The sequence below is a fragment of the Schistocerca nitens genome, chromosome 5 (genome assembly GCF_023898315.1).
Source record: "Schistocerca nitens isolate TAMUIC-IGC-003100 chromosome 5, iqSchNite1.1, whole genome shotgun sequence".
Classification (NCBI taxonomy): domain Eukaryota; kingdom Metazoa; phylum Arthropoda; class Insecta; order Orthoptera; family Acrididae; genus Schistocerca; species Schistocerca nitens.
This window is the reverse complement of record NC_064618.1, coordinates 824,154,085-824,176,274: the sequence shown is the minus strand read 5'-3', so window position 1 is coordinate 824,176,274 and position 22,190 is coordinate 824,154,085. Positions and strand designations below refer to the sequence as shown.

The window sequence follows — 22,190 nt, the reverse complement described above, 5'->3', positions numbered from 1 at the left end:
ATAAGTTATTCCATGTGTAAGTGTATCAGGGAATGTGTATGGGTCTGCAATGTAATTGTTAAATAATTTAGTTAGATGTGAATGTGTTAAGGTGAACTTCTTTAGCCATAAATTTGCTATTTTATCATTTCCAGGGGCTTTCCAATTGTGCATAGAATTAATTGCTCGGGTGGCTTTATGTTGCAAAATTATCACTTCAGGCATTTGTGGTATCATCTTGTATGTGTCTGTTTCTGCTTGCATCCACCGTGCATGTCTATTATGTTGTACCGGGTTTGACCATATGTTGCTCCAAAAGTGATCCATGTCTGTTATGTTTGGTGGATTGTCTATTTTAATGTGTGTGTTATCTATTGTCTGGTAAAATTTCTTTTGGTTTGTGTTGAATGTTTGGTTTTGTTTCCTTCTATTTTTACTTTTTTTGTATCTTCTAAGTCGTTTGGCCAATGCTTGTAATTTCTGCTTCTTTTCACCTAATTGCTCTATCGCTTTTTGCTGTGAGATTTTACCTAACCTTTTTTGTTTTTTGTCTGATATTTCATTTCTTATAAATTGTGTTAGCTGTCCGATGTCTTTTCTCAGTTTTTCTATTCTGATCTGTAGCCTGTGTTGCCATGCTGGTTTTGTGGGTTTCTTCTGTGTGTTGGTTGGTTCTGATCTCTGCCTAGTGTATATATTTAGTGTAGTGAGTGGTCCTACATAAACCAGTAGTTGTAACTCTTCCATAGTTGTATTTTCATTTATTTTGTTGTGTATGATTGTGTTGATAGTTGTTATTGTTGTTTCAACTTATGGGTTATTTGGTGGTCTATGCAAGAATGGTCTAATGTCTGTATTTGTGTCTTTGTATTCTATATATGTCAACTGAAGTTTTTCTTCTATATCTAACATGTGTGTCACTTCATGTTCTATTTGTGCTTGTTCTGGTGGCTGTCTTAAGATTTCGTTTTCCTCTGATTGTTTAATTGATGCGCTGGGATGTTTGAGTCCATTACTGTATTTTCTTCTTCTTCTGATCGCACATTATTTTGTTCCAGTATTTGTTGTTCTTGTTGTTTGATGTTTTATAGTTCTGACTGGGGTATCCTGTTAATTTTGATTATTACACGGATCTGATCAGCTAGTCGTTGTTCTGTTAAAAATTTTAATTCTGGGTATCTGGTAATAAATGTTGTGTATACTTGTGATCTGTATCCAGTTGTGTTGGTTCTTAAGTTTGTTGCTTGGTAATAACAGAACATGAGGTGTCTGTTAACTTCATCTGACCATCTCATCCTCTGCCTTTGTTTTCCTTCTAGAGTGGTTGCAGGAAGCACATCCTGCAGAACACCTCTATTTGGATTTAAATCATTTGCTGTGTGGCTAGCAGCGTCGTTACCATTGTGGATGGGCATAGGGTTCAAGTGTCGTCCCCGACCATGACAGTGCTTGTCCGAGGCTTCATTAGTTCTGTCCTGAACCAACTAATCACACTAAAAGGGGGGTTAGCCCGATTAGTGGTTTTTTCTTTTCATTGCCTTTTACGACTGGCAGAACATACCGGAGGGCTATTCTTTTCCCGGGCCTCCACGGAGTTTATTATTATTATTAATATTATTTTATGTTTTTTACCAAACTCCTACTCTTTGTTATCACGGTATAGATTATACTGCGTAACAGAACCTTTTTAGCTGCCTTTTAAATAAATTTGTTTTAGTAAACTGTAACCTCTTTGGAAATTTTTGTACAGTTTTATTTCTTGATACAAAATTCTGTTTTTAGTTTTATGTCTATTCTTTCTCAGCAAATGAGTTCAGTCTAGATCTTGTTCCATGGTCATGAACAGACCTGTTTGTGCAGTAATGATCAATGTTATTTTTGATGTGTGAGACTGACTGGTAAATGTCATTCTTTGACTGCTCCTGGCACAATTCATAATGAAATAGTTTACAGATGAATGGCCAGTGTCCAATGGGCACAATATTTTGGCAAGCAACCAGTGTGCCATCATCAGGTGCACTGATGATGGGTGGATGGAGTGATGGGGTTAAAGGGACCAAACTGTGAGCTCATTGGTCCCTTAACCCTTTGGGTGCCAAGCCAGGAATAGTCCCCAGAAAGGCAAGACAAATCCCATTGGATTCAAATGTACCCAAGAATCAAGAAAGCCAAGAGAAAGAAGCAAGTAGAAATGAGAAAGGGGTAAAAGGGCGAAGGAGGGAGATTTGCCCCACTCACAAAGCAGCTGGAGGCCCCAGAGCATGTTACGTGACTGGAGACAGGGCCTTTGCTTCCACACCCTCCATTACCACATAAAAAATAGCTACATGGACAAGATAAAATCTCAGGAAAGATAACAATGATCACAAGTCTGTCAACCAATGATAGATGTGAAAGACTAAGAAGAACTTAAAAGGTGGGAAGGGCAGGAACTAGGCTGGATCACTGAGAAGGGGCAGCCTTGAGGGCCCTCAAGGCAGAGCAGGCAATGACGTGGCATCCCTCCAATCCGTCAATTGGCTGATGATGCTAATGTTTCCTAAGTAACAGAGAGGAGTAAAAACCAGTTTCATGGGCAAAATGTAAAACTAAATCAGCCACTTTGGCATCATCCACTAGCACCAAAGGTAGCATGTCAGCAAGTTTGAGGTTTCACTGTAAGGTAGCCAAATTGGGATAGTCCAGTAGAATGTGGGTCACCACGAGATGGGCACCACACCAACAGTGGAGTCTCACATTGGAGGATATGGGATATGGCTGTGGGTCAGCCAAGTGTGGGCACTGGGAAGCCGACGGAGGACAGCAGATTTCCTGTGAGAAGCATGAAGGGAAGACTGCCAGATAGTCATACTCTCTTTTATTGTTCACAGCTTATTTGGAAGAAACGAGGCACAACAATTTGCAGTCCAAGCCTCTAATGATAGTAGGAATAGAGTCGACTGAAGATCCGGTTCCGAAACCCCTCTCTCCAAAGTCAGCATCCTGGTAGCCAGTTTGGCCAACCAGTCAGCATGTTCATTCCATGGGATCCCAATGTAACCAGGGGTCCATACAAAGATGACTGACCATCCAGAGTCATGAAGGTCACTATGAGATCATGGGTAATCATAACCAATGAGTGCTGAGGGTAGCACTGGTTGACAGCCTGAAGACTACTCAAGGAGCCACTCTCAATTAAGAATGACTGAACAGTGCAAGAATGAAGATGGTTGAGGGCTCAAGCAATGGCCACAAATTCTGCTGTGAATACACTGCATCTGTTTGGAATGGAGAGTAGTTTACTGCATCTTGCAAGTGTGTAGGCAAAACCAGTTCATCTGTCAACCATAGAGCCATCAGTGTATACTACGTCTGAACCTGAAAATGTGTGAAGGATGTCCAGGAACAAGTGGCAAAGAAGCCATAGGGGCTATTAGGTCTTTTGGTCCAAAGGAGAGGTAGAGGCAGATCCGAGGGTGGAGTACACACCATGGGAGCACACACAATTTTTCCCTGACAAGGGGCACCAGGGAGAAAGACGCAGTTCAGAGCAGAGACTCTGTATGTGAACAGCTATCATGACTTCAGACCTCAGCCTAAGTTGTGGGAGGTACATATCTCTACCAGGAAAAAGGACACTGTAGTTTGAACATTCAGGGGTACAACAAGTGTGTATTGCATAGTAGAGTAGCAGCTGTTGGTGCCTGATATGTAGGGGAGGGATGACATCTTCTGCGAGTAGACTGTCCTTAGAGCTGCTCCAAAAGGACCTGTCACAAGTCAGACACTACAATGGTATACTGAGTCCAGCATCTGCAATGCAGAAGGTGATGCTGAGCCATACGTCAGGCTTCCATAATCAAGACATGACAGGTTCAAAGCTTTGTAGAGCCAAAAAAGTGTAGAGTGGTCTGCACCCGAGCCGGTGTTACTGAGACAGCGAGGAGTATTAAGGTGTGACCAGCATATTTGCTTAAGTTGGCAAAGAATTGGAAGCCTTGTCAACTGAGTATTGAAGAAAAATCCCAAAAAATGATAAGACCCACCACGATGAGCATTTGGTCCTTGAGTTAGACTTTTGGTTGGGGAGGGACACTATTATGGTGAAATAAGTGTGTGACACATGTCTTGGAAGCCACAGGTGAGAGCCCAGGACTGCAGCTTTTGTATTGCAAAGTGTTCAACAATACCCACACTTGAGGAGCAATAGCAGATGAAAAAGTCATTAGCATGTGGGGAGGGTGACACTGTAGATCCCACAGCTGCAGCTGGACCATAAATAGCCACTAGAAACAGGGACACACTCAATACGGAACCCTTGGGACCCCATTCTCTAGTATATGAGTACTGTGAAAAGCACCAACTTGTACCTACAAAGAATGGTGAGACAAAAAGTTCTGGATAAAAAATCGGAAGTTGGCCCCCGAGACCCCACTCATGAAGAATAGCAAAAATATGGTGATGCCATGCAGTATTGTAAGCTCTATGCAAGTCAAAGACGACAGCAATAAGATGTTGAAGCCAGGCAAAAGCTGACAAAATTGCAGACTCCAGGCAGACCAAATTGTCAGCAGGAGAATGGCCTTGGTGGAAACTGTGCCTGGATGGAGCCAAAAGATTCCAAGTCTCAAAGTACCATTCAGCTGTTGCTCATCATTCATTCAAACAACGTACAGAGAACATGAGTGAGATTAATGGACAATAGCTGTCCATCTCAAGGGAGAATTTACCCAGTTTCAGAACTTGGATGATTGTGCTTCCTCGCCACTGAGACAGGAACTTACTCTCACTACAGATACTATTGAAAATGGCAAGGATGTGATGTTGATAATCCACTCATAAGTGTTGGAGTACTTGGCTGTGGATGTGTTCTGGCCCTCGAGCTATGTTAGCACAAATGGCTAGGGCACCGAGGAATTCCCACTTACATTCGGGAGGATGACGGTTCAATCCTGCGTCCGGCCATCCTGATTTAGGTTTTCCGTGATTTCCCTAAATCACTCCAGGCAAATGCCGGAATGGTTCCTTTCAAAGGGCACGGCCGACTTCCTTCCCCATCCTTCCCTAATCCGATGAGACCGATGACCTCGCTGTCTGGTCTCCTTCCCCAAAACAACCAACCAATTCCCACTTACTGAAAGGAGCATTATAATGTTCCAGGTGATGTGTAGTAAAAGTTAAAGCAAGTCAATCTACCTGCTGTTTGAGGACACAAAATGCAGGCTGATAATCCTTGGACCCAGAGGCTTGATCATAATGGGAGGATCACACTATCAGTATCCTGTGGGGGGCATGATTGGACCAAATGCCTCAGTGACACCTGCTACTACTGGTTGTGTAGATACTTTATCAGTACCCATTTGTTCCAAATGAAGCTAAGTGGGGAGGTCTGGAGCCATAGGAGTAACCAGGAACACTGCCTCAGATACAGAGGCAGAACACACTGCGTCTGTCAACATGGGGCCATCAGAATCTTTCTCTTTTTCAAGGACTACTTCTTATCCTCAGATGATTTAGATTTCTGCAATTTCTGGGACAGAAGAGGAACTCGAAGTTCTACGACCTGCAACCTGTGTCTGCTTCAACCACCATCTGGTGTGCAGTTGCAGATAAGCAAGGTCCTGGGAAGAGAGCACCTCGAGGGAACCCTTTCTGGTAAGTGGTGCTGGAGGAGGGCGTTGCTTCTCCGGCTGGAGGTGGGAAATAATGTGCCTGGTGGATAGGGTGGAGAGGGAGTCAACACACACAAAGATGGTGTCAGGGAGGCAGTGTGAGGAGGACCCCCACCACTAGGGGAGTGGGTGTAGTCAGGCAGCTCTGAGGGTCAAATGCAGAAGATACGGGGTGTGATGGCAGTCATTAAAGTGAACGATATCATCATAGCAGTAGTGTACATCATTGTCATTTGCACAGGATGCAGGCAATCATATTTCTTCTTGGCCTCTTGATATATGAGGTGGTCAAGGGCCTTGGATTCCTGGATTTTTTGCATTTGAAAACAGTGCAGTCTGGTGACACAGTGAATACTGCTCCCCACAGTTGACTCAGGTGGAGGGGGGAGGGGGCACAGGAAGCGTTCATGAACAACTGATGGCAAAAAATCCATATAGAGTGGCCTGGCACTCCAATGCAAAGACATGTGTCCAAATTGCATACATTTGTAGCACTGCATGGGAGGAGGAATATACACTCCTGGAAATGGAAAAAAGAACACACTGACACCGGTGTGTCAGACCCACCATACTTGCTCCGGACACTGCGAGAGGGCTGTACAAGCAATGATCACACGCACGGCACAGCGGACACACCAGGAACCGCGGTGTTGGCCGTCGAATGGCGCTAGCTGCGCAGCATTTGTGCACCGCCGCCGTCAGTGTCAGCCAGTTTGCCGTGGCATACGGAGCTCCATCGCAGTCTTTAACACTGGTAGCATGCCGCGACAGTGTGGACGTGAACCGTATGTGCAGTTGACAGACTTTGAGCGAGGGCGTATAGTGGGCATGCGGGAGACCGGGTGGACGTACCGCCGAATTGCTCAACACGTGGGGTGTGAGGTCTCCACAGTACATCGATGTTGTCGCCAGTGGTCGGCGGAAGGTGCACGTGCCCGTCGACCTGGGACCGGACCGCAGCGACGCACGGATGCACGCCAAGACCGTAGGATCCTATGCAGTGCCGTAGGGGACCGCACCGCCACTTCCCAGCAAATTAAGGACACTGTTGCTCCTGGGGTATCGGCGAGGACCATTCGCAACCGTCTCCATGAAGCTGGGCTACGGTCCCTCACACCGTTAGGCCATCTTCCGCTCACGCCCCAACATCGTGCAGCCCGCCTCCAGTGGTGTCGCGACAGGCGCGAATGGAGGGACGAATGGAGACGTGTCGTCTTCAGCGATGAGAGTCGCTTCTGCCTTGGTGCCAATGATGGTCGTATGCGTGTTTGGCGCCGTGCAGGTGAGCGCCACAATCAGGACTGCATACGACCGAGGCACACAGGGCCAACACCCGGCATCATGGTGTGGGGAGCGATCTCCTACACTGGCCGTACACCACTGGTGATCGTCAAGGGGACACTGAATAGTGCACGGTACATCCAAAGCGTCATCGAACCCATCGTTCTACCATTCCTAGACCGGCAAGGGAACTTGCTGTTCCAACAGGACAATGCACGTCCGCATGTATCCCGTGCCACCCAACGTGCTCTAGAAGGCGTAAGTCAATTACCCTGGCCAGCAAGATCTCCGGATCTGTCCCCCATTGAGCATGTTTGGGACTGGATGAAGTGTCGTCTCACGCGGTCTGCACGTCCAGCACGAACGCTGGTCCAACTGAGGCGCCAGGTGGAAATGACATGGCAAGCCGTTCCGCAGGACTACATCCAGCATCTCTACGATCGTCTCCATGGGAGAATAGCAGCCTGCATTGCTGCGAAAGGTGGATATACACTGTACTAGTGCCGACATTGTGCATGCTCTGTTGCCTGTGTCTATGTGCCTGTGGTTCTGTCAGTGTGATCATGTGATGTATCGGACCCCAGGAATGTGTCAATAAAGTTTCCCCTTCCTGGGACAATGAATTCACGGTGTTCTTATTTCAATTTCCAGGAGTGTATGACTTCACATCACAGCTGCACACAACCACTCTGACCTTCTCAGGCAACGAGTCACCTTCAAAGGCCAAGATGTTGTCATTTGGTCCTTGCCGGACACGATGGGCAAAACGCACATCTCGTCACTTCAAATTAGCATGCAACTCGTCATCAGTCTGTAAAAGGAGATCTCAGTGGAAAATGATGCCTCGTATAATGTCAGAGTTTTAGGGCATATTATAGTTACAGGAATATCACACAGCTTGTCACAGGAGAGCAGTTCCCATAACTGAGTTGGGGAGGCTGCTTTAAGCAGAACAGAGCCACTTTTCATTTTTGAAATCACTACCGCTTTCCCAAACCTGTCCTCAAGATATTCAATAAGAACAAAGGTTTTGAATTCAAAAAGGAATTCACACTCCAAACGGGAGCTGTCTCCTTGGGTGCCACCAAGCCACAGCAATGTTTACCTGGCCAGTAAACTGTTGCCCTAAGTCCCCATGCCACAGCCATGATGGGCACATGCTCCTTGGCTTGCACTGGGAGTTTCCAGCTCAGGTATCAATGGTAAGATCTCTGAGTGGTCATGGGGCTATAACAGTGCAATGTACTTGTCCCCCCCCCCCCTTCCAACAAGGGAATGGCTACTGTGCTAGGTTTTGGGTGTTGTACCATTGCAAGAAAGAAGGGTGCAAAGAGAGAAAAGCACGAAGGTGCTGGATGACCTAGTCGGCAAGATGAGTACTGCTGTAATGCTAACTTGCTGTCCCGCCTTGTAGATGTGATGCGTCCTCATCTTTCCTCACACCTGCACATATCACAAACCATTTCTCCCAAAGTGTGACATCCAAAACTTAGCTAATAATTAAATAAACTTTCTTCAAATTTCAACAGCACCTTTCAACATTATACAGGCTTAAGAGATTTGATGTATCCTTTTATCGAAGGCTTAAGTATTATTTGGAGCTTAGAAATATTTCTATGTGCACTAGTTCAGGACCTTGAAATATTTTGAAACTCTGTATGCTTATGGACATTGACTCATAGTTGGACTAAAAGTGATTGAATATTTCAACTGCAATGAATTTGTTACTGTATAAAGACTTGTACACACCAGCTGGACTTTAAGGTTTTGTTGCACTTTCAGTGACTTGATGCATGGCTCTGTGCTATTAGTTCACATTTGTTATGGTCTATGAATGCTCTGTTTTCATTGCAAAATTAATCATTTTGGTTTCTAAAATATTAAGTTTAGTAATAACTTATGTGAGGCTGCCAACCGGAATAAATTTGTGAGAGATTCGAATAAACAAATAATCAAACTTTAATCCTTTGGTTGTAGACCACATTGGTGGGATATTATTCTTAATGTTTCCCTCCTTTAATAATCACAACCCATATACTACTTTGTTTAATTATTTCACTGTTTTGTCACCTCTAAATTAAGGTGCCTCATGAATGATCCATGTTTCTATAAGGGGTCAGAGCAACAGTGCATCAAGAAACACCTTTTGATGAGATGAGCCATATTCAAATCTAACTTACACTCTGCTATTTAGGTAGTGAGAAACTGATGTTGACTGGCAATTAATTAGTTGTTAGTGTTACTGAGCTCTAATACAGTTGTAATGTCCTCCCCTCAGTCCATCTGGAAAACTGAGTCATCATCTCCCCATGATTAATGAGACGATGAGCTCAGGAGAATGGCAAGATATTACTGCCATGCACTATATATCTTGGCACATGATTTTCTAGTAGAAGCATTACACTGTGATCATGTATTGCGAAAGGGTGTTGTAGCTGTCCACTTTCAGTATTAACCATTACTTTGAGTTCTCTGTGTGATCTTTAATTGTGTAATTCAGTTACTTATGAAGTTTGTATTAGTTGCCTTTTCAAACACGCATTTAGGTAATCATTTTTGATATCCTTGGACAATTTAATATAAAATTTTACTACGTTTTTAGAAAACACTGTTTTCTGAGTTTTTGTTTGTTTTATCCTTGGTAAATATAAGTTCAAACTGGATTTTGTTCCATGATTATGTATAGAACTATTAATAAAATACTTACTAATGCTTTCCCTGACATGCATAAGAGATTGATAGATATACTCTCTTAACACAGTAAGGATACCCGGTTTTTAAAATAGTTTGTAAATGAGCCCGACTACTAATTTTAGTTATTATTCATATGGTGGTTTGAACCACATCCCTGACAGAAGAAATACCTGAAAGTTGGTTTATATAATATGTCATAAAAGTTACCAAAATGGGCCATTAATTTCTCCAAAATTGCAATGGAATTATTAATTATAAAGTGATCATAATTATGTATTGGTGAAGGTCACATCACACAGTAGCAGAATATTCAGCCAATATGACAAATATAATGAGTCCTAGCCATTAATGAAAGCTGAAATTGCCAGACTTTCTTAAATAAACAAAAAGTAACAACTGCATACATATGGGTGTATAAGCTTAACTAACCATAAAAAGATTCCTGACCATTTAATGCAAATATATCAAGTGGCTGTGATGGTCCAGTAGGCAGAGAACTAGCCCTGGAGGCCTCAGGTACAATCCCTGGTATGAGTTGGAACTTTTCCTCATTCCAGTTCCTCCATGACAGCCCCAGGTCCATTTGGCCTGCTATCAGATGAGTACAGGGGCTCTCTCCCAGGGGTAAAAGGAGACCAGGACAATTGGACCACCACCATCCCCCTTCTAGTGCTGTGGCGAAGGAAGGCCGTACTATGGCTACAGCCATCCAATAGCCCAGGCACAGGCTTTTGCAATGGACTTTACCTTTACTTATATAGATAAAATAATGTCTCAAAAAGCACTCACAACAAGAACAGATGATATTATGCGAGGTATCCAGCCATTTCCCAATAGTTGAGTGAACTGGCTTACTAGCAGTCACAAGAGACACTGCAGTGCACTAATACTGTGTTGATGGATTGCAAGGGGCACCACCTCCAGCAATTCTGACAGCACTTTTTGAATGTTTATTGTATAGATACAGCCATTAAGCTCAGGGGAATCTTGTTAAGGTTGATCAAACAATTGTGTACGACACCAGTCCACACACAAAGTTATTGAGAACTTTTATAATGGCCTTGTTCTCAGGTGGCATGAGGATTTTTGTCTCCCTCCCCAATTATGAGCGTTAAACACAAAAGGCTAAATGATATCATCTCCATATCCATGAACAAAACATAGCATAGTTCTGTTGAACAAAACACAACATTCAAAATTTATTTACTGACAGTGAGTTCTTTGACATCAGCTGTAGTTGGTAGTTTATTGTCACCTCAACCACTTGAGCCATCCATGCACATTGCCCAAATATCCATATGTCACACTGTCTATATCCTTATGTCATAGCCCCTACATTCATCACCTAATACTCGCCGACATTATTAATTGGGTTCCCTTTACAAGTGCTACCCACTATCTATCAAAATAATTTAATATGGTACATTGTTTATTAGTTATCCTTCTGTGGCTTAACTTAAGTATTCTACATATTTAACTGTTGAAAAATAATCAAAATGTGTACAAGGGACTGTCAAACATCGTCCTCAGCTCAGAAATCTTCTTCCAAGACACAATATTGAATCCATTATCGAGACTCTCTGTGGAAAAGAGTGGTACTTCTTGATAGATTCCAGTGAAATTAGTCACACAGCACTTCTTTTTCTGCACAATGGGAAAAAATTTTCTTTTCATCCCTTTGCTCACAAAGTTAATCTGAAGGAGATATGTGAAGACTTTAAAATGCTTCTCACACTTTCACAGTACGAGAAATAAAACTGACATGAATATGGAAATCTCAAGGTCATTGAAATTCTTCTCGGCATGTACCTTGGGTACACCAAGCATTACAGATTTCTATATGAGTGGGACTTATATATTCTCTCTACATTTCAGCCTTCCCTTCTTTGCTCAGCAGTCTTGCCATCTGAGCCCTTGATATTCATACAAGTGCTCCTTGGTGCTACAAGGGTCTTTCCAATTTTCCTACAGGCTACATCTATCTTTCCCGTAGTCATACATGCGTCTGAAACCTTACATTTCTCATCCCAACACTCATGGGTTTCAATTTTGCACTTCTTGTCAATCTCATTTTTTAAATGTCTGTATTCCCTTTAGCCCACTTCATAGGCCGTATTTTTAAACTTTCTTGTTTCATCAGTTAGATTCAATGCTTGTGAGTTATCCATTACCACATATTCTTTCAGTGGCGTAGAGCAGTTCAACAACCGGCTAACCGAAATATGACCCTGTCTCCTGTCGTGGGAGTCAGTGCCCGGAACATCTCACAAAGAATAAGGTAAACACAGCCGGAGGTAAACAAGCAGAGTTTAGTGCAGCCAGTCATTCTTCACAAAGTCTATGTACAACAACAGGAAGAAACCTAAACAAGTGGTAAAATGCTTGAAAGCAAAGGTTTTTTGAGAAGCTTTAATTTTAGATAAAACAAAAAAAGAAGATATTAACTATCAGTGGCAAAGAGAGAAAAGGGGAGAGGAGGAGAGGTGAAGGTGGGGGAAGGAGTGAGGGGGGAGGGGGAGGGGAGAGGGTGAGGGAGAGGAGGGAGAGCAGGAGAGCAAGAGAAGGGGATCAAGAAATCTGCTATTTATCCATACTTGGTGCTTTCTTTTACTATAAAGAAAATTGTTTGAATTTCAGGCTGCTGATCTTGAATGTTAATTACTGCAGATCAACTGTTACATTAGCTTACCACATCACAAAATACGGGCAATGCAACAGCTTCAAAAGACTTCACATTAACAATATACTGGCCAACACAGTATTCAGGATGGCTTCTCTCAATCTGCTTGCCTCTGTAAAAAAAAAAAAAAAAAAAAAAAAAGTATTATTTAAATAGTGGATGATGACTACAAAGAGAATGTTACAGAAATTACAAACGATAAGTGGATAAAAAGAAAAGCTGGAAAAAATGACAAAATGTGAATGAAAACATTCAGTTTTTTTTGTACCAAATGGATAAAAGTGGAATATCTTAGCAGCTTCAGGGAATAAACAAATTTCAACTCAAGCATTTCTCTTGTTATAACATAAAGTCACTTTGTTGTGCTTAAATCATATTTAAAAAAAAAAAAAAGCTTATGATCCTTGAGGCATAACAGATGCAGAAATCAAAAGAAAATTGGTACTCTCGGTTTAATGTTATTTTTTACTATTGTGTTAGTTGCTGTTTGTAAGATGTTTTACTAACCTTGGTAACCAAAGTTGTTATGATGACATCATGGTCACTAATCCTTGTCTCTATAATTATGCCATCAATTAGGTCAGGCCTGTTTGTAGCTATAAGGCCTAAAATATTTCCATTGCATGTGGTCTGTGGAACTAGATGTCCAAGACAGTTTTCAGAAAATGAGTTCAAAAGATATTTGCAAGACTGTCTGTCTGTACCCCTGCAATGGATCCATAAACAACCCACATGATGTTTATATGAGAAACTGAAACTAAATAAGCAACTAACACATTGACTGCTGTCAAGTGAGTGGAAGCTGGTGTGAATGGGTATGTTGGGAGGGCTACTGAGAAACACATACCAGAAACACCAAAGATACCTTATGAACTATACTCTTCCATTGATACAATCTCTATTCTTCCACTGATACCATCTCTTTTTGAAGTACAAGATCTGCCACTATTCCCCCAAATAAATGACTGGTATGCCGGTGGCAGGTCAAGTGGAAAAGTAAAAGAGAGGCAAAGACCAGATAGAACACAGGGTACTACATACAACCACACAGCTAACAGGTTTGAGGCAGTCTCTCTTACTGAAACTTGTAATATATCACCCTCCCCCAACCCCAACAACATAACCTTTTATGTTTAATTTTGTGTAGCATTTTTACCTTAAGTTTCTCATCTGGTATCTTTCACTATCAATTAGGTGCTAACTCAAGAAAATTCATCCCTGCAGCTGTCTCATTTCCAGTTCTCTTCAAATAAATAAAAAAAGCAGATGCATATATAATCTGCCTTTTTCTGGCAGATGTATAACTAAATGAATGGAAAGAGAGGAACACTCACATTTGTGTTACATAAACAGGGATTTACAAGTTGCCTTGATATGGACTATGTTAATTATCAAGCTATTCAATTATTTTATATTTGTGTTAAAATAAGGGTGCTGAAAGAGTGTTATCCAACTAAACAATGACAAAATTTCACCTGCCAGTCATGTCTACATCTAAATCTACTTCTATATATACATACACACTCTGCAACCCACTGTGCAGCATGTGGCTGAGGGAACTCTGTTCTGACTAGTCTTTTCCCCTTCTGTTCCACTAACAAACAGAGGAAGGGAAAAAGAACTGTCTAAATGCCTCCATACAAGCCCTAATCTCTCCAATCTTATCTTCGCGGTCATTACATAAAATGTATGTTGGCGGCTGTAGAATCATTCAGCAATCAGCCTCAAATGCCAGTTCTCTATATTTGCCCAATAGCACTCCTCCAGTGATTCCCAATTGATACGAAGATGGTGACCATTCAGTGCTCTAGAATGAAATGATAATTAAATCAAGACCCTATGCTGCTGACAGACATTGATATACATCAACTATGTCATTGTCTAAGTGTGATGCTAACAAGTGTCTCTCCCCTCTCCCTAGCAGAAATACTCTTCTAGCCTTCTTGAGTGTTTTATTAACTGTAGTAACCAAAGTTGCTATGATGATATCATAGTCACTAATCCTTGTCTCTATACTTATGCCGTCAATTAGGTCAGGCCTGTTTGTAGCTATAAGGCCTAAAATATTTCCATTGCATGTGGTCTGTGGCACTAGATGTCCAAGAAAGTTTTCAGAAAATGAGTTCAAAAGATCTTTGCAAGATTATCTTCTGTCTGCACCCCTGCAATGAATCCATACACAACCAACATGAAGTTTATATGAGAAACTGAAACTAAATAAGGGTGACGCAGTTCGTATGTTGGGCACCATGCTGTGTCCTGCACCGTAGGGGTCTGTTAATCATTGTCAGTTCAAATATATGGTGAAAAGTGCTGCTTTTTAAAGAAATAACAACAAGGGATAAGAATGAGAAACCTTAAGAACCTTCAAACTAGCTCACACACAATACATCAGAGGCTGCTACCCAACTAGCAGACTGTGCAATATTCTAAGGGTATATTGTATTAGTCAAATGTCAGTCCAGTCCAGATAATGAAAGCTGTAAGAGGCCCCAAAGTATTTGTATAAGATCCAAAGAAATGTTACCTACATCATTTATTATTTACTTATTTATTTTTGAGTTCCATGGATCCTTGATGTGAATGTATCGCTAACAAGGGAACCTTCCCATCGCATCCCCCTCAGGTTTAGTTATAAGTTGGCACAGTGGATAGGCCTTGAAGAACTGAACACAGATCAATCGAGAAAGCAGGAAGAAGTTGTGTGGAACTATGAAGAAAATAAGCAAAATATACAAATTTAATAGTCCATGGGCAAGATAGGCAACATCCAGGATAATACGAGCTCAGGAGCGCCGTGGTCCCGTGGTTAGCATGAACAAACGCGGAACGAAAGGTCCTTGGTTCAAGTCTTCCCTCGAGTGACAATTTTTTATTTTCAATTATCAAAGATCAGGCACTCACACATAATCAACTTCGCTCTCCAGAATTCCAGGTCATGTTCAGATTTGCTTGTACATATGCAGGATTTGACTGTCTACACACGGAAAAATTTGAAAACGTTAAAAACATATGTTTTGACAGAGCACGGGAAAAACTGTGCGACTGTGAAACTGTTGCATTCATTTGTTGCAGTTTATGTGACAAACTCTTACATTTTCATCACTTTTTTGGGAGTGATTATCACATCCACAAGAAAACCTAAATCGGGCAAGGTAGAAGAATCTTTTTACCCATTCGCCAAGTGTACAAGTTAGGTGGGTCGACAACAAATTCCTGTCATGTGACGCACATGCCGTCACCAGTGTCGTATAGAATACAACAGACGCGTTTTCCTGTGGAGGAATCGGTTGACCTATGACCTTGCGAACAAATGTTTTCGGTTCCCATTGGAGAGGCACGTCCTTTCGTCTACTAATCGCACGGTTTTGCGGTGCGGTAGCAAAACACAGACACTAAACTTATTACAGTGAACAGAGACGTCAATGAACGGACGGACTGATCATAACTTTACGAAAATAAAGAACGTAAACTTTTCACTCGAGGGAAGGCTTGAACCAAGGACCTCTCGTTCCGCAGCTGGTCACGCTAACCACGGGACCACGGCGCTCCTGCGCTCACATCATCCTTGATGTTGTCTACCTTGCGCATGGACCGCTCAGTTTGTATATTTTGCTTATTTTTTTTCATAGTTCCACACAACTTCTTCCTGTTTTCTCGATTGATCTGTGTTCAGTTTTTCAAGGCCTATCCACTGTGCCAACCTATAACTAAATCTGAGGGGGGTGCGATGGGGAGGTTCCCTTGTAAGAAGCAGAATGTGTCAGATTACGAGGGTCACTCCAAAATAAATGCACACTATTTTTTTTAAAATCCATCTTTTATTCTACATGTTCAAAAGTTTTACAGTGTGTAGATACATCCTTTAGGAACAATATTTTCATTTCTCCACATAATTTCCATGCCTCTCAACTGCCTTACGCCGTCTTGGAACCAGCGCCTGTATACCCACACGGTAAAATTCTGGAGCAACCTGTCGGAGCTACTGTTTGAAACTGTGCACAAGGGAGTCATCATTTTCAAACATTGTTCCACGAAGAGAGTTTTTCAGTTTCAAATGGCTCTGAGCACTATGGGACTTAACTTCTAAGGTCATCAGTCCCCTAGAACTTCGAACTACTTAAACCTAATTAACCTAAGGACATCACACACATCCATGCCCGAGGCAGGATTCGAACCTGCAACCGTAGCGGTCGCACGGTTCCAGACTGTAGCACCTAGAACCGCTCGGCCACCCTGGCCGGCAGTTTTTCAGTTTCCCAAGGAGATGATAGTCACATGGAGCCAGGTCAGGACAGTAAGGTGGATGTTTCTGTGTTGTCCATCCGAGTTTTGTGATCGCTTCCATGGTTTTTTGACTGACATGTGGCCATGCATTGTCATGCAACAGCAAAACATCCTGCTTTTGCTGATGTGGTCGAACACGACTCAGTCGAGCTTGAAGTTTCTTCATTGTCATCACATAGCATCAGAATTTATGGTGGTTCCACTTGGCATGATGTCCACAAGCAAGAGTCCTTCGGAATCGAAAAACACCGCAGCCATAACTTTTCCAGCAGAATGTGTGGTTTTGAATTTTTTTTTCTTGGGTGAATTTGCATGATGCCACTCCATTGATTGCCTCTTCATCTCTGGTGAAAAATGATGGAGCCATGTTTTATCACCTGTCACAATTCTTCCAAGATATTCATCTCCACCATTCTTGTTCTGTTTCAAAAGTTCGCTGCATACCGTTTTTCTTGTTTCTTTGTGAGCCACTGTCAACATCCCGGGAACCCATCTGGCACAAACCTTTTTTAACGCCAATACTTTAAGTATTCTGCAAACACTTCCTTCCCCTATCCCAACGTAGCGTGACAGTTCATTCACTGTGATTCGTCTGTCAGCAGTCACCAATTCGTTAACTCTCTGCACATTGTCTGGAGTGTGTGCAGTACGAGGCCGTGCCCGCTTTCATCACGTAACCTGCTTGCCCACCGAGTAACTGTACTGCGATCGACAGCAGCATCTCCATACACCTTTTTCAACCTCTTGTGGATATTTCCTACTGTCTCGTTTTCACAGCACAGGAATTCTATGACAGCACGTTGCTTCTGATGAACGTCAAGTGTAGCAGCCATCTTCAAGACATGCTGTGACAGCACCACTTATGGGGACAGGTTGAACTAAGTTTCAAAACAAGCTGGAAGGATGTATATACACACTGTAAAACTTTCACACATGCAGAATGAAAACTGTATTTTTACAAAAATAGTGTGCATTTCTTTTGGAGTGACTCTCATATTACAGTAATAACCATACTGGCATCTAAATGGTCATGAGGCTTACAGTCTAATTGTATGTAATCAGATACAGGAGATTCAAGTGTTCAAATAACAACATCGATTATAGTAGTGACACAAACAAATTATAAGGCTTACACTCTGATTCACATAAAAATCGTTCTGTCAACAGTTGATATACCAGTGCTACAAAGTTAAATACAATGAGAATACTTAAAATTAAGCACATTTCACTAATTGTTACACACTGTCATAAAATTTCTGTAAACGACAGAAAGAACTACTCAAAAGATAAAGTATAACTGTTTTTTGAATTTACTCAAATCCCCAATTACTGATTTAACACGAACTGGGAGTTTACTGTATAAGTCTATGGTTGAATAATGTACTCCTTTCTGCACCATGATGAGACATTTTATATCTTTGTCAAGATCATATTTACCTCTTGTATCATGATCATGATATTCATTGTTTGATTTGAAGGTGAGTCTGTAGTGGTCAACTGTCGAACCATTTGTGAACCAGAGTCTGAAGCACACCTACAGAGCGGTGGAACTCACATAATTCTAGGTACAAAAATCTGGATACAACCCAAAATTGATAGCAGCCACATGTTTGAGATAAATGTACATGTAGATTGAAAGGCTATGCAAATGGTAAATGGAGGTGGTGTAAGTGTCACAGTAAACAAGAAACTCAAATCTACAGAGATAGTAATGGAAGCTCTAAGTGAGATTGCTCGGGGAAGACTCAGTATCAAGGGCAATAATAAACAGAGAAAACCTCGGCACATCAGTACATATGTTCATAATCATAATGTAACTATCTGAGGAGTCTTAAATCATCAAACAATCCAGTGCAATAGCAATAGTTTTGTCAGTAGAGTGCATGATAAGGCATCCAGTGAAACAACATTAAATGATTTTTCTGGAAACAGTTTGGAACAGACAGCCCAAATTCCACTCATGATGTAAGTATATTAGATCTACTAGTAACAAAAACACCTAATCTCTTTGAGGATGTCCACATCAAAACTTTTATCAGTGACCACAAGACAGTTGTAGCAATAATTACCAAAAGGTAACTAACACAAGTAGGAAGATTTATATATTCAGGAAACCAGGAAAAGAGGCAGTAGTGTCATATCTCATGAAGGAATTCAAAATGTTTAATTCAGGTTGAGGGCAGTAGCATTTAGTGGCCCTGTGGCTCAGTTTTAGAAGGCTAGTTGATCAAGCATGACATAGATACCTACAGTCTTTGAGATAAAACCTAGCTACCTGCCAGCTGGTCATCACTGCAGAGACAAAGTCCAAGTTATTCACTTGAGGCAACAATAAAACTGGCCACCTCTCAGATTCCTACAGTGGGCCATCAGCAAGAATTGGCACATCTTTAGGAAGCAGTAATTTCTAGAGAAAGTGTGCCTTTTGTTTTAGCTGTTCAGGTGCTACCGTTACTCATGGTCTAAGGTTTAAACAACACTGTATAAACGCAAAATGGAGAGTCCAAGCCCATTTCTTCTTTCATTTTTTTTTAAACTGCATTTAATATGTATGTTGTACGTAAACTGGGAACCTAGAAACGACGGAGAGGCTCCGTCCCCGCTGCAGCCACAGTGGTCCACAACCCCACGACGACTACCGCAGTCCACTTCACCCCTCCGCCGCCCCATACCAAACCCAGGGTTATTGTGCGGTTCGGCCCCCGGTGGACCCCCCAGGAAATGTCTCACTCCAGACGAGTGTAACCCCTATGCTTGTGTGGTAGAGTAATGGTGGTGTACGTGTATGTGGAGAACTTGTTTGCACAGCAATTGTTGACATAGTGTAACTGGGGCGGAATAAGGGGAACCAGCCCGCATTCGCCGAGGCAAATGGAAAACTGCCTAAAAACCATCCACAGACTGGCTGTTTCACCGGACCTCGACACAAATCTGCCGGGCGGATTCGTGCCGGGGACCAGGCACTCCTTCCCTCCCGGAAAGCGGTGCGTTAGACCACACGGCCAACCGGGCGGGCTGTGCATTTAATATGTCTACTAAAATTATTTGTCTGAAGGAAGTTCAAAGATAATTTACTTCACTTTCTAACTTATCAGAAATAGCAAAACTTTCCAAAAATAATTACATAGAAGAACTTGTAGTTTTCTACTATGATCTCTGCTTGAGAGTTCCCTCTTCATACAGTTGCCACTGACTACTGGCAGCCTGATGCCAGGCGACACTCACTCAAATGATTGAAGGCACTACACCTTGCGCTTATGGTCTACAGCACACATTCCTGGACTTGCACTGGCAAGCACGAAATTATTTACTGTTGCAGCTCAATTTATAGTGTGAATTATTTTAATAAACTGGGCTAGCACCATGCAGTAACAACCACCACTGATGCAGAATAAGACATGGGAAACATTGAAGTATGTTATTTAACACTGTGGGTAAAAGTTACCTGAAAAGAATAATAATAATAATAATAATAATAATAATAATGTATCACTGCCTACAGGAAAATTGGAGAGACCTTTGGAAAAAAGAGAACCACCTGTATGAATATCAAGAGCTCAGATGAAAAACCCGTCCTAAGCAAAGAAGGGAAAGCAGAAAGGTGGAAGGAGTATATAGAGGGTCTATACAAGTGCGATGTAATTGAGGGCAATATTATGGAAATGGAAGAGGATGTAGATGAAGATGAAATGGTAGATATGATACTGCATGAAGAATTTCTAAGTCAAAACAAGGCCCCGGGAGTTGACAACATTTCATTAGAACCACTGATATCCTTGGGAGAGCCAGTCATGACAAAAACTCCTCCATCTGGTGAGCAAGATGTATGAGACAGGCAAAATACCCTCAGACTTCAAGAAGAATATAATAATTCCAATCCCAAAGAAAACAGGTGTTGACAGCTGTTCAATTTACCTAAATATCAGTTTAGTAAGCCACGGCTGCAAAATATTAACATGAATTCTTTACAGACGAATGGGAAAACTGGTAAAAGCTGACCTCAGGGAAAATCAGTTTGGATTCCATAGAAATGTTGGAACACGCAAGGCAATACTGACCCTATGACTTATTCCATCTCCGAATAACTACTGCAACTTACATCCTTTTGAATCTGCTTAGTGTATTCATCTCTTGGTCTCCCTCTATGATTTTTACCCTCCACGCTTCCCTCCAGTACTAAATTGGTGATCCCTTGATGCCTCAGAATGTGTCCTACCAACTGATCCCTTCTTCTTGTCAAGTTGTGCCACAAATTCTTCTTCTCCCCAATTCTATCCAGTACCTCCTCTTTAGTTACGTGATATACCCATCTAATCTTGAGCATTCTTCTGTAGCACCACATTTCAAAAGCTTCTATTCTCTTCTTGTCTAAACAGTTTATCGTCCATGTTTCATTTCCATACAAATACTTTCAGAAAAGACTTCCTGATTTAAATATATACTTTCTTAAATATATACTTTCTCTTCGTCAAATGGTTCAAATGGCTCTGAGCACTATGGGACTCAACTGCTGAGGTCATTAGTCCCCTAGAACTTAGAACTAGTTAAACCTAACTAACCTAAGAACATCACAAACATCCATGCCCGAGGCAGGATTCAAACCTGCGACCGTAGCGGTCTTGCGGTTCCAGACTGCAGCGCCTTTAACCGCACGGCCACTTCGGCCGGCTCTCTTCGTCAGAAACGCTTTCCTTGCCATAGCCAGTCTATGTTTCGTATCTTCTCTGCTCCGACCATCGGTTATTTGCTCTCCATACAACAAAACTCATTTACTACTATAAGTGTCTTATTTCCTGATCTAATACTCTCGGGATCACCTGATTTAATTCGACTACATTCCATTATCCTTGTTTTCCTTTTGTTGATGTCCATCTTATATCCTCCTTTCAAGACACTGTCCATTCCGTTCAACTGCTCTTCCAAGTCCTTTGCTGTCTCAGACAGAATTACAATGTCATCGGCGAACCTCAAAGTTTTTATTTCTTCTCCATGAATTTTAATACCTACTCCGAATTTTTCTTTTGTTTCCTTTACTGCTTGCTCAATATACAGATTGAAGAACATCGGGGAGAGGCTACAACCCTGTCTCACTCCCTTCCCAACCACTGCTTCCCTTTCATGCTCCTTGACTCTAATCACTGCCATCAGGTTTCTGTACAAATTGTAAATAGCTTTTCGCTCCCTGTATTTTACCCCTGCCACCTTCAGAATTTGAAAGAGAATATTCCAGTCAACATTTTCAAATGCTTTCTCCAAGTCTACAAATGCCAGAAACGTAGGTTTGCCTAACCTTAATCTATTTTGTAAGATAAGTCGTAGGGTCAGTATTGCCTCACATGTTCCAACATTCCTACGGAATCCAAAATGATCTTCCCCGAGGTCGGCTTCTACCAGTTATTCCGTTTGTCTGTAAAGAATTCGTGTTAGTATTTTGCAGCTGTGGCTTATTAAACTGATAGTTCGATAATTTTCACATCTGTCAACACCTGCTTTCTTTGGGATTGGAATTATTATATTCTTCTTGAAGTCTGAGGGTATTTTGCCTGTCTCATACATCTTGCGCACCAGATGGAGGAGTTTTTGTCATGACTGGCTCTCCCAAGGCTTTCAGTAGTTCT

The 22,190-nt window shown here is 41.9% G+C and overlaps 1 protein-coding gene across 1 annotated transcript in view; it reads right to left on the bottom strand.

The window, feature by feature from the left end:
- Positions 1–22,190, bottom strand: part of LOC126259540 (cancer-related nucleoside-triphosphatase homolog) — an 87,253-nt gene that overhangs the window by 22,764 nt on the left and 42,299 nt on the right. Inside the window, exon 3 of the mRNA XM_049956416.1 lies at positions 12,295–12,397. Within this exon, the coding sequence (XP_049812373.1) occupies positions 12,295–12,397 (103 nt within the window). The remainder of the gene's footprint in view (positions 1–12,294; positions 12,398–22,190) is intronic.